The sequence below is a fragment of the Neopsephotus bourkii genome, unplaced genomic scaffold (assembly GCF_033783945.1).
Source record: "Neopsephotus bourkii isolate Nb327-2 ecotype Australia unplaced genomic scaffold, CSIRO-AGI_Nbou_v1 NB_1330, whole genome shotgun sequence".
In the NCBI taxonomy this organism is placed as follows: domain Eukaryota; kingdom Metazoa; phylum Chordata; class Aves; order Psittaciformes; family Psittacidae; genus Neopsephotus; species Neopsephotus bourkii.
Genome location: NW_026901810.1, coordinates 31,262 through 43,390, shown reverse-complemented (window position 1 = coordinate 43,390; position 12,129 = coordinate 31,262). Strand labels below are relative to the sequence as shown.

Below are 12,129 nucleotides of genomic sequence, written 5' to 3'. Positions count from 1 at the left end.
GGGATCCCCATTGGGATGGGATGAACCCCCCTGGATACATTGGGATCCCCATTTGATGGGTTGAACCCCCCCTGGATCCCATGGGATCCCCATTGGGATGGGATGAACCCCCCTGGATTCATTGGGATCCCCATTGGGATGGGATAAACCCCCTGGATCCCATGGGATCCCCATTGGGATGGGATGAACCCCCTAGATTCATTGGGATCCTCATTGGGATGGGATGAACCCCCTGGATTCATTGGGATCCCCACTGGGATGGGATGAACCCCCTAGATTCATTGGGATCCTCATTGGGATGGGATGAACACCCTGGATTCATTGGGATCCCCATTGGGATGGGATGAACCCCCCCTGGATCCCATGGGATCCCCATTGGGATGGGATGAACCCCCCTGGATTCATTGGGATCCCCATTGGGATGGGATGAACCCCCCTGGATTCATTGGGATCCCCATTGGGATGGGATGAACCCCCCTGGATTCATTGGGATCCCCATTGGGATGGGATGAACCCCCTGGATCCCATGGGATCACCATTGGGATGGGATGAACCCCCGCGTTGGTACTGGCGGGAGTAAAGGGGGGGAAGGGGGTGTGTTTCCCGCGCTGGGCGATTGGCACCGCCCCTTCTGAGGAGTCATCCAATCAGAGGCGGTTCTCTCCCCGCCCTAAGCTGCTCTGGCCACGCCTCCCTGCTCAGTTTGGCGCCAGCGTCGGCCTCTCGAGGTGGGGGGGAAATCCCGGAGCTGGGAACGGCCTCGGAACGGAGCCAACTGGGAACGGGGCCTCCGTGGGGCCCGGGGACCCCCAATGGGGCCTGAGAGCCCCCCATAGGGCCTGAGACCCCCCATAGGGCCCGGGGACCCCCAATGGGGCCTAAGGGCCCCCCATAGGGCCTGAGAACCCCCCATAGGACCTGAGACACCCCCCTAGGGACCGGGGACCCCCAATGGGGCCTGAGACCCCCCCATAGGGCCCGGGGCACCCCCAATAGAGCCTGAGACCCCCCCAGTAGAGCCTGAGACCCCCCCCATAGGACCTGAGACACCCCCACAGGGCCTGAGACCCCCCCATAGGGCCTGGGGCACCCCCAATGGAGCCTAAGACCCCCCTATAGGGCCCGGGGCACCCCCAGTAGAGCCTGAGACCCTTCCAATATAGCCTGAGACCCCCCCATAGGGCCCGGAGCACCCCCAATAGAGCCTGAGACCCCCCCAGTAGAGCCTGAGACCACCCTATAGGGCCCGGGGCACCCTCAATGGAGCCTGAGACACACCCTCCCCATAGCACCCAGAACCCCCCTAATAGGGCCTGGGACACCCCCAAAGGTCGTGGGACCCCCAAGTAGGGCCTGAGACCCCCCTCCCCAATAGGGTTGGAGAGCCCCCCCTCTCCCCCGGAGCCATTTAAGCCCCTCTCTCCCCCCAGTTCTGGTCGCCCCCCGCCCCGCAGATGTGGCCCCCGGGCTCGAGGTTGCCGGGGAGGAGCCGGTGAGGGGCTGGGGGGGGGCATCAGTGTCCCCCTTTGGTGTCTGTGTCCCCCCCACATTGTGTCCTCTTGGTATCGTCCTGTGTGTGTGTACGTATCCCCCCATGTCCCCTATCGGTATCGCCCTATGTGTGTGTATGTACCCCCCCATGTCCCCTATTGGTATCGTCCCATGTCTCCCCCTCCAACAGTGTTCCCCCCCCAATTCCCCCTTTTGGTATCGCCCCCCCCTTGTCCCCCCATTGTCCCTATCTGGTATCGCCCTCCCCCCCCCCCTCAATTATCCCCCCCTTTGGTCCCCCCCTCCCCAGAGCCCCCCCCCGGAACTGGCGCTCGCTGCTCCCGGAGCTGGTCCGGATGGTTCCATGGCCCCGCGGCAGGAGGGTACCCCAAAGCGAGGTACGGGGAGAGGATGGGGGGGCACATATTGGGGGGAGCAGCCCCCCAATAACATCCCCTGGACACCCCCCCCAGGAGCAGGTGCTGGAGAATGTGCTGGGGTACATCCGGTACCTGCGGAGCAGCGTGAGCAGCGCGCGAGGGGGGGCAGGTAATGGGGACCCCCCATCAATTGGGGACCCCCCTCAATTGGGGACACCCCATCAATTGAGTCCCCCCATTCAATGGAGACCCCGCTTCGCAATTGGAGAACCCCCTCAATTGACACCCCCCATTCAATTGAGGACCCTCCCTCAATTGAGCCCCCCTATTTAATTTGGGACCCCCCTTCTCAATTGGGGACCCTCTATTCAATTGAGGACCCCCCCTCAATTGAGCCCCCCCTATTGAATTGGGGACCCCCTTTCTCAATTGGGGACACCCCATCAATTGGGCACCCCCCTCAATGGGTGCCCCCCTCTCAAATGGGGACACCCCATTAGCTGGGGACTCCCTATTCAATTAGGGACCCCCCCTCAATTGAGTCCCCCCCCATTCAACTGGGGAACCCCCTATTCAATTGACCCCTTCTATTCAACTGGGGGCACCCCATCAACTGGGGTCCCTCCCATCAAATGGGGACCCCCCCTTAATTGGGGCGCCCTCTGTGCCCCCCCCCAGGCCTCCCCATTGGTGACCCTGTGCACGTGGGACCAAGCGCTGGTGTCACCCCAAGGTAGGAGATAATGGAGGGGGGGGCACAATGAAAGGGGGGGGCACCCCTAAAGTGCTGCCCCTCCCCCACCAGCCCCCCCCATCAGAAGCTGGTGCCCTACGAGGAGGAGGAGGAAGAGGAGGGGACCCGGGGGGGTCCCAGCCCCCCGCTGTGCGCCCCCCAGCCCTATTGGGAGGAGCTGGGCAGGGAGGAGGGGGTGTCGCTGTGTCCTCCCCCCCGCCAGGGGGCGCTGTTGGCATCGCCGCCCCCGCCCGCTCCCCCCGGGGATGTGATCCGAGGTGGGTTTGGGGGGGGGAGGGGCACACAGAGGGCAATGGGGGGGGGAGGGGCCCACGGCCCTGCTCAATTGCAGCCCCCCCAGAGCTGTTCCCAGAGGCCTTCATCGGAGCCCAGGTGAGAGTGAGCCCCCCGGACCCATACCCCATATACCCCATATACCCCATATACCAAATATACCCCATATAGCCCATATAGCCTATACCCCATATACCCCATATACCCCATATAGCCCATATAGCCTATACCCCATATACCCCATATACCCCATACCCCATATAGCCCATATATCCCATACCCCAAATAGCCCATATATCCCATACCCCTTATATCCCATACCCCTTATATCCCATACCCCATATCCCATACCCCATATTCCTATACCCCATATCCCATATCCCATACCCCATATCCCATACCCCATATCCTATACCCCATATCCCATTCCCCATACCCCATATCCCATACCCCATATCCCATACCCCATATCCCATACTCCACATACCATACCCCATACCCCATACCCCATATCACATACCCCATACCCCATATCCCATGCCCCATACCCCATATCCCATATTGCCTACCCCATACCCCATGTTCCATACCCCATACCCCATATCCCATACCCCATATTCCATACCCCATATCCCATACCCCATGTTCCATACCCCATACCCCATATCCCATACCCCATATTCCATACCCCATATCCCATACCCACACCCCACATCCCCATCCCCCATTGTCCCCCCCCATACCCCACTGTCCCCATAGGAGGCACAGGCCCATGGCAGCCCCGAGCACCCCCCACGGGGCCCAGGCCAAGGCGGTGCCGCCCCCCCCCCAAAGAAGAAGTGCGTGAACGGGTTCATCATGTTCTGTCACCTCAACAGGAGGGCCTACCTCCGGTGGGTATTATGGGATGTGGGGTATGGGGTATGGGATATGGGATATGGGATATGGGGTATGGGGTATGGTGTATAAGGGATATGGGGTGTATGGGGTATATGGTATGGGGTATATGGGGTTTGGGGTATGGGGTGTATGGGGTATGGGGTGTGGGACTTGGGGTATGGGATATATGGGGTATGGGGTGTACAGGTTATGGGATATTGTATGGGTATGGGATATGGGGCATGGGGTATGGGGTATGGGATATGGGGTATGGGATATATGGGCTATGGGGTATGGGATATGCGCTATATGGGATATAGGGTATGGGCTGTGGTCTATATAGTGTACGGGGTATACGGGCTATGGTCTATATGGGGTATATGGCCTATGGTCTATATGGGATATGGGATATATGGGATATGGGGTATATGGGGTGGTATGGTCTATATGGGCTATGGTCTATATGGGATATGAGCTGTATGGGGTATGGGCTCTAAGGGCTATATGGGATATTGGCTATGGGCTATATGGGCTATGGGATCTAAGGGCTATGGTCTATATGGGATAATGGGTATGGTCTATATGGGCTATGGTCTGTATGGGCTGTATGGGCTCTAAGGGCTATGGTCTGTATGGGATATGGGGCATGGGGCCCAGGTTCTGGGATGTGGGACCTGACCCCGGTGCTGCCCCGGGGCCAGCGCTCACCCAGGCCTGGCGTCCACCGCGGCCACGCGGGAGCTGGCGCAGCTCTGGCAGAGCCTGAGCCCCGATGAGCGCCGCCCGTACTGGTTTGTATGGGCTGGGGGGGGGCTATAGGGGTCCATGGTGGGCTATAGGGGTCCATACGTATGGGCTATACGGGTCCATGGTGGGCTATAGGGGTCCATATGTATGGGCTATAGGGGTCCATGGTGGGCTATAGGGGTCCATACATATGGGCTATAGGGGTCCATGGTGGGCTATAGGGGTCTATGCTGGTCTATATGGGTCTATACGAGTCTATACGGGTCCATGGTGGGCTATAGGGGTCCATACGTATGGGCTATAGGGGTCCATGGTGGGCTATAGGGGTCTATGCTGGTCTATATGGGTCTATACGAGTCTATACGGGTCCATGGTGGGCTATAGGGGTCCATACGTATGGGGCTATAGGGGTCTATACTAGTCCATACGTATGGGCTATAGGGGTCTATATGAGTCCATACATATGGGCTATAGGGGTCCATGGTGGGCTATAGGTGTCTATACGAGTCCATACGGGTCCACGGTGGGCTGTAGGAGTCCACGTTGGGCTATAGGGGTCCATGGTGGGCTATAGGGGTCCATGGTGGGCTATAGGGGTCTATATGAGTCCATACGTATGGACTATAGGGGTCCATGGTGGGCTATAGGGGCCTATACGAGTCCATACATATGGACTATAGGGGTCCATGGTAGGCTATAGGGGTCTATACGAGTCCATACATATGGGCTATAGGGGTCCATGGTGGGCTATAGGGGTCTATATGAGTCCATACGTATGGGCTATAGGGGTCCATGGTGGGCTATAGGGGTCTATATGAGTCCATATGTATGGGCTATAGGGGTCTATACTGGGCTAGATGGGTCTATATGAGTCCATAGTGGTCCATGCAGGTCTATAGTGGTCTATACTGGTCCATAAGCATCTACAGGGGTGTATACAGGTCCATAAGGGTCAATATTGGTCTATAAAGGTCCACACAAGTCCATACAGGTTTATACGGGTCTGTATGGGTCCATAAGGGTCTCTACAGGTCCCATATACTGGTCCACACGGGTCTATAGGGGTGTATATGGGTCCATAGGGGTCCATATGGGTCCATAGGGGTCTATAGGGCTCCATACAAGTTCATGCAGGTCTATAGGGATTCATAGGGGTCTATAGGGGTCCATAGGGGTCCATAGGTGTCCCTAGGTGTCCATAGGGTTCCATAGGTGTCCATAGGGGCCCATAGGGGTCCATAGGTGTCCACAGATGTCTGTAGGGTTCCATATGGGTCCATAGGGGTCTACAGGGGTCCATGCAGGTCTATAGGGGTTCATAGGGGTCTATAGGGGTCCATAGGTGTTCATAGGGTTCCATAGGTGCCCATAGGGTTCCGTAGGTGCCCATAGGTGCCCATAGGGTTCCATAGGTGTCCATAGGGTTCCATAGGGTTCCATAGGTGCCCATAGGGTTCCACAGGCTCCCTGGGGCTGTTCCGTCCCCGCAGCACTCGCGCTCGCCTCTTCAGCCTCCAGCAGGGCCGCGCGGTGCGGCCGGACCGGGAGCGGGAGGGGGACGGCGTCGGGGACCCCCCCCCACCCCCCCTGCAGCTGCTGCTGGCGGCCCGGGGGGGGCGCTGCTGACACCCTGGGAATCGCCCCGCCCCCCAGCCAGGGGGTCCCCACCCCCATCCCATCCCCACCCCTGCCCCCATCTCCATCCCATCCCTGTGCCCATCCCAGTGGTCCCAATCCCTGAGGTCCCCATCCCTGTCCTCATCCCCATCCCATCCCTGTCCTCTCCTGTCACCTCCTTGTCCTGGTCCCCATCCCATCCCCATCTCCATCCCACCCCATCCCCATCCCATCCCCACCCCATGCCCATCCCCATCCCATCTCCATCCCCATCCCATCCCTATCCCATCCATCCCCATCCCATCCCTATCCCATCCATCCCCATCCCCATCCCATCCCCATCCCCATCCCATCCCCATCCCATCCCCATCCCATCCCCATCCCATCCCCACCCCATCCCCACCCCATCCCCATCCCATCCCCATCCCATCCCTGCCACTTTTACCCCCAACGCTATTTATTGCCCCGGGGGAGGCTGGTCTTGCCCTGCGGGGGGGGGGGCACAGGGACCACACAAACTTGGGGATCCCCAGGGGGGGAAGCGCCCGTTCCCATTGAGCAATAAAACCCCATTGGTGCCTATGGGCCCCCCCCTTCCCCCCCCCCGCCTCCCCCATGTCCCAAACCTGCCCCACAGCTTCACTGGAGCCATTTATTGCTTGGGGGAGGGGGGAGGGGCCATGGGGGGGTCAGGGCTTCTTGGCTCTTGAGGCCTGACCCAGGCACCACAGCGAGTAACAGGTACCTGTGGGGGGTGACAGAGGGGGGAGGGGTCAGGGACACCCCCATAGACCCCAGGGCCCCCCCATAAAGGACCCATTATGGACCCGCAGGTGTCTGTGCCCCCCTCCCAATGGACCTTATACCCCCTCCGGTCCTCATAGCCCCCCATTGTCCTTATACCACCCCTATGGTCCATACAACACCCCATGGTCCATATACCCCCCCCATGGTCCTTATACCCCCTATGGTCCATATACCACCCCATGGTCCTTTTAACACCCCCATTGTCCTTATACCCCCCCATGGTCCTTATACTCCCCCATGGTCCTTATCTCCCCCGTACCCCCGGTACAGATGAGGGAGGTCAGGCGGAAAAGGGCCGAGTCCATGGCCCCCCCCTTGAGATACACGGGGAGCCCATTGTCCTCCTGGGGGGGGGGAAAGGGGACATCAGGGCACTGGCACCCCCCTAAAGGACCCCCCCATAGGGACCCCCCCAAAGACAACCCTATAATGGGATTCCCCAAGTGACCCCCCCCATAGCAACCCCTTAAAGTGACCCCCCCCAAAGTGGGACCCCCTTAATGGAACCCCCCCAATTGACAACCCCAAAGTGTGACCCCCTTAATGGGCCCCCCCAATTGACCCCCCCCATTGTGACCCCCTTAATGGCACCCCCCAATTGACCCCCCCAAAGTGTGACCCCCTTAATGGCACCCCCCCAATGTGTGACCCCCTTAATGGGACCCCCCAATTGACCCCCCCAAAGTCTGACCCCCTTCATGGGAGCCCCCCCATTGACCCCCCCCCAAAGTGTGACCCCCTTCATGGGAGCCCCCCACCTGGAACAGTTTCTGGTGCTCCCGGACTCGGTTATGGAGGTGCCGGGGGGGGGCAGCAGGACTCAGAGACCGCAGCAGCCTCGGGGGGGGGGTGGGGTGGGGGGGGGGGGGGGGGGGGGGGCGGGGGGGTCCGAGCCCCCCCATCTGAACCCCCATAACGAACGCCCCATGCCCCCCCCATGTATCCTATAGACCCCCCCATGCCCCCCCCATACCCCCCCCATGTATCCTATAGACCCCCATGGGTTGTCCCCCCCATACCCCCCATGTATCCTATAGACCCCCATGGGGTGTCCCCCCATACCCCCCCCCATGTATCCTATAGACCCCCATGGGGTGTTCCCCCCATACCCCCCCATGTATCCTATAGACCCCCCCCATACCCCCCCATGTATCCTATAGACCCCCATGGGTTGTCCCCCCCATACCCCCCATGTATCCTATAGTCCCCCCCATACCCCCCCCCATGTATCCTATAGACCCCCCCCATAGCCTCCCCGTGTATCCTGTAGATCCTCATGGGGTGTTCCCCCCACACCCCCCATACCCCCCATGTATCCTATAGACCCCCCCATACCCCCCATGTATCCTATAGACCCCCCCATACCCCCCATGTATCCTATAGACCCCCATGGGGTGTCCCCCCATACCCCCCCATGTATCCTATAGACCCCCCCCATACCCCCCCATGTATCCTATAGACCCCCATGGGGTGTCCCCCCCCATACCCCCCCATGTATCCTATAGACCCCCCATGGGTTGTCCCCCCCATACCCCCCTATGTATCCTATAGACCCCCTATGGGGTGTTCCCCCCATACCCCCCCATGTATCCTATAGACCCCTCCATGGGGTGTCCCCCCCATACCCGCAGCAGCCCCATGCTGAGCTCACTCGTCCTCTGCCACCACAAAGGGCCGGTGCCACCCCCCCCAGTGACGTGTGTCCGGTGACACCCCCCGGTGTGGCCCCCCCTTTGCTCCATATAAGGGGGTGGGGGCACAAAGGGGGGGGATTAGGGGGTGGGGGGCACAAAGGGGCAATGGGGGGATTAGGGGGTGGGGGGCACAAAGGGGCAATGGGGGGATTAGGGGGTGGGGGGCACAAAGGGGGCAATGGGGGTATTAAGGGTTGGGGGGCACAAAGCGGCAATGGGGGGATTGGGGGCTGGGGGGCACTAAGGGGCAATGGGGGGTATTAGGGGCTGGGGAGCACAAAGGGGCAATGGGGGGGATTAGGGGGTTGGAGGGCACAAAGGGGGGCAATGGGGGTATTAAGGGTTGGGGGGCAGAAATGGAGCAATGGGGGGCAGAAAGGGGGCAATGGAGGTTTGGGGGCTGGGGGGCACAAAGGGAGCAATTGGATTAGGAGACAATGAGGGGGTATTAAGGGTTGGGGGGCACAAAGGGGGGCAATGGAGGGATTGGAGGCTGGGGGGCACAAAGGGGGCAATGGGGGGTACAAAGGGGGCAAGGGGGGGTATTAAGGGTTGGGGGTCACAAAGGGGGCAATGGGGGGATTAGGGGCTGGGGGGCACAAAGGGGGCAATGAGGGGGTATTAAGGGTTGGGGGGCACAAAGGGGGCAATGGGGGTTTGGGGGCTGGGGGCACAAAGGGGGGCAATGGGGGGGCACAAAGGGGGCAATGGGGGGTATTAAGGCACAACGGGGGCTGTATTAGGGTCTGGGGGGGGGGCGCCCTTCTTTCCCCACCCCCCAGCAGCACCACAGGGCTCTTCCAAAGGGTTTTATTGGAGCCATGACCCCCCCTTCCCCCCAATAAATACATTAAAAAGGAGCCAGCATTAAAAAGGACCAATTTTGGGGGGGGGGGGGCGGACTATCACACAGTGGGCTGTACAAATATACATGGGAGGGTAAGGGGGCAGTGTTGGGGGACCCCCCCAAAGGCCTTCAGAATGGAACTGCCCATGGGAGGGGTATAAAGTCCATAATTGCCCCCCTTGGGGGGGGGATAATGCTCATAATTGCTCCCCCTCTCAAATAGAGGCCATAATTGCCCCCAGGGGAATGTAGTGCCCCCCCAGGGGGTAGAGAGGCTGTTATTGCCCCCCTGGGGACACACACACACACACACACACAGAGCCCTTAAGTACCCCTGGGGGTACAGAGAGCACCCCCCCAGGATGAGATGGGGGCAAATAGAGGTGTTAATTGCCCCCAGGGCAGATAGAGGGCCCATAATTGCCCCAAAGGGGCACATAGAGCCAGAATTACCCCCCGAGGGGCACCTAGAGCCCATAATTGCCCTCAGAGAAGCATATAGAACCCATAATTGCCCATGGGGGGGCATCTAGAGCCTGCAATTACACTCAGGGGGCAACCAGAGCCTGTAAATGCCCTCAGAGGGGCAGATAGAGCCTATAATTACCCCCAGAGAAGTATACAGACCCTGTAATTGCCCATGCAGGGGCATATAGTGCCCACTGTTGCCCTCAGAGGGGTAGACAAAGCCCATCAGTGCCCTTGGGGGGGGCACATAGAGCCCATAATTACCCCCAGGGGGTATCTAGAGCCCACAACTGCTGCCAGAGGGGCATCTAGAGCACAAAATTGCCCTCAGAGGGGCATCTAGAGCCTGTAATTACCCTCAGAGGGGCTTCTATAGCCCGTAATTACCCTCAGAGGGGCATCTAGAACCCACAATCGCCATTGGGGGGGCATCTAGATGTTGCCTTCGTTGGCGTGGTGACCTGGTTCAGGAACGGCACGGCGACCAACGCCAGGCCGCTCGGGCCATCAGCTCACGGACACCAATGCGGTGGATGGCAAATGGCGTTTATTGGCGAGTAACACGGTGTTATATAGCCTGGGTTTACAACGTCACGTCCGTCTGCTTACGACCTAGGCTAGGCCCTATTGGCTACTCAGAGGGGGGTCCTACCTTTCCGTACAGCGCGACATCTTCCGACCGCCAGACCCTAACTACCTACATTTCCCCCCTCCCTATGTTTAATTAAATAGGCTAATATAAAAAGTAAAACAGTAGAAAAGTCGAAAAGGGTACACATATACATATAAAATGTTACAGGATGAGGCACTTCAGGTTAGTGGTTAGTGGCTCCAGGTAAGTGGTTAGTGAGGGGTAATTAAGGGGATGGGTTGTAAATTGGGATAAGTGGGGGTAATACTGAGTAGATACATTCTTAAAGTAGTTGGTGGCTTTCTACAAACATGTTAACCTGTTCTAGCCGGCTCTTGACAAATGACACAAGGCGATTCAATATATAGGGTCCAAGGAGTAATATCAGCACGATCATTCTACTGGCCCTACAGTAACAAACCCCAAAATCAAAATCAGACAAAGGCATCGTGGCCCCCTCCCTTGGGGGCTATTTCGCTGTTGCTCGGGTTCCGCTGGTGTGGAGCTCCCGGGTGCGGACGGGATGGTTGGTGACTTGTCATCCACTCTTGTCACCGGGGCGTACGAGTTACGAGGGCGTTCGATGATCTAATCCTGTGAACAGAAACTCACAATTTTCATTAGTTTTATTATGGAGGTCTAGTTTAATGGATTTAAATGGGCACCACCTAACTCTGCCATTTTTTCTAACAGCGGCACACCCTCGCCCTGTAAGGGCTAGCCTCCATCGTTGTTCCCATCCCCATCTCCATTCCCGTTTTATATCAAACGGGAGCATATCGTCTCTTCCGAAAACACCATCTATGAGGGTGGAGACCACGGCAGAATTAAGCCATTTATCCACAACTGCCTTAACAATTGCTTGTACATCCTTAGGGTTTATTGGCAAGCGCACCCTCTGTCCCCCCTCTGTCACCCGATCAGGAATGCTAGTTTGACTGATGGGGCCCAGTCGGCACATGCAAGCTCTATTTCCTTCCAGTCCGTGAGAGGGACTTCTTCCCCTCGCCGTTCCTCTTTAGTCCGGATGGGAATCCTTCGGCTCTTAGCTTTGTTTACCTCCGTTTCCTCCTCCTCTGAGTTTGAATCGGTTGCGAGCCGCGAGCCGCGAGCCCCAGGTAGTGCCAGAGTCCGAGTCGGAAGTCGACTGACCGGTTACTTCCGGTTTCCCGTGCCATTTCGTTGGGCTCCGGCCCCGCCCGCTTGTCTTGTGGGCGGGCCGTTCCCTCCCTCTGGGCTCTCCCCGCCCTCCTGGTTCGCCCCGCCCCCTGCTCGGCGGGGTGTTTGCCCTACAACGGCATTTTTCCCGACGGCCTCTCTGATTGGCTGTCCGCCCCTCGCTCGCCCGCCCCTCCCCCTTTCGGTTCTCCTCATTCTCCTCCCCCCCCCCCTTTGCGCGCTCTTGTCAGTTCTAGCACTTCCCTCCTGTTCCCGCCGGGGACATCTTCGCCCCGCCCTCCTCTCCGCTCGGCGCCATTTTGGGGCGCATAGGGCTGTGCTCTAACCCCAATTGCCTCGGACTCCTTCTCCGCCGCGCCCCT

General features: G+C 59.0%; 2 protein-coding genes across 2 annotated transcripts; one reads left to right on the top strand and one right to left on the bottom strand.

The window, feature by feature from the left end:
- Positions 1 to 1,449: 1,449 nt before the first annotated feature.
- Positions 1,450 to 3,745, top strand: LOC133219227 (trithorax group protein osa-like). Its single transcript, XM_061366397.1, has 6 exons — positions 1,450 to 1,492; positions 1,802 to 1,889; positions 1,965 to 2,040; positions 2,550 to 2,604; positions 2,677 to 2,997; positions 3,658 to 3,745. The coding sequence occupies exons 1-6, from the start codon at positions 1,455 to 1,457 to the stop codon at positions 3,743 to 3,745; spliced, it is 666 nt and encodes a 221-aa protein (XP_061222381.1). The 5' UTR covers positions 1,450 to 1,454.
- Positions 3,746 to 6,822: 3,077 nt separating this feature from the next.
- LOC133219226 (cytochrome c oxidase subunit 7A1, mitochondrial-like) lies at positions 6,823 to 11,766 on the bottom strand. The gene is made up of 4 exons (XM_061366396.1): positions 11,648 to 11,766; positions 7,707 to 7,803; positions 7,208 to 7,292; positions 6,823 to 6,886 (listed from the first exon to the last, which is right to left on the bottom strand). The coding sequence occupies exons 1-4, from the start codon at positions 11,764 to 11,766 to the stop codon at positions 6,831 to 6,833; spliced, it is 357 nt and encodes a 118-aa protein (XP_061222380.1). The 3' UTR covers positions 6,823 to 6,830.
- Positions 11,767 to 12,129: the final 363 nt, after the last annotated feature.

What these genes read in the sequence shown, in the direction of transcription:
- LOC133219226 (XM_061366396.1), bottom strand. Translation starts at nt 11,766, where the DNA reads ATGGCACGGGAAACCGGAAGTAACCGGTCAGTCGACTTCCGACTCGGA. An exon ending in CAGAGGAGGAGGAAACGGAG is followed by an intron (nt 7,804 to 11,647) that starts GTAAACAAAGCT and finishes CCCCCCCCCCCA; the next exon opens with CCCCACCCCCCCCCCGAGGC. An exon ending in CTCCCTCATCTGTACCGGGG is followed by an intron (nt 6,887 to 7,207) that starts GTACGGGGGAGA and finishes CACCCCCCACAG; the next exon opens with GTACCTGTTACTCGCTGTGG.
- LOC133219227 (XM_061366397.1), top strand. Translation starts at nt 1,455, where the DNA reads ATGTGGCCCCCGGGCTCGAGGTTGCCGGGGAGGAGCCG. An exon ending in AGGTTGCCGGGGAGGAGCCG is followed by an intron (nt 1,493 to 1,801) that starts GTGAGGGGCTGG and finishes CCCCCTCCCCAG; the next exon opens with AGCCCCCCCCCGGAACTGGC. An exon ending in CAGCGCGCGAGGGGGGGCAG is followed by an intron (nt 2,041 to 2,549) that starts GTAATGGGGACC and finishes GCCCCCCCCCAG; the next exon opens with GCCTCCCCATTGGTGACCCT.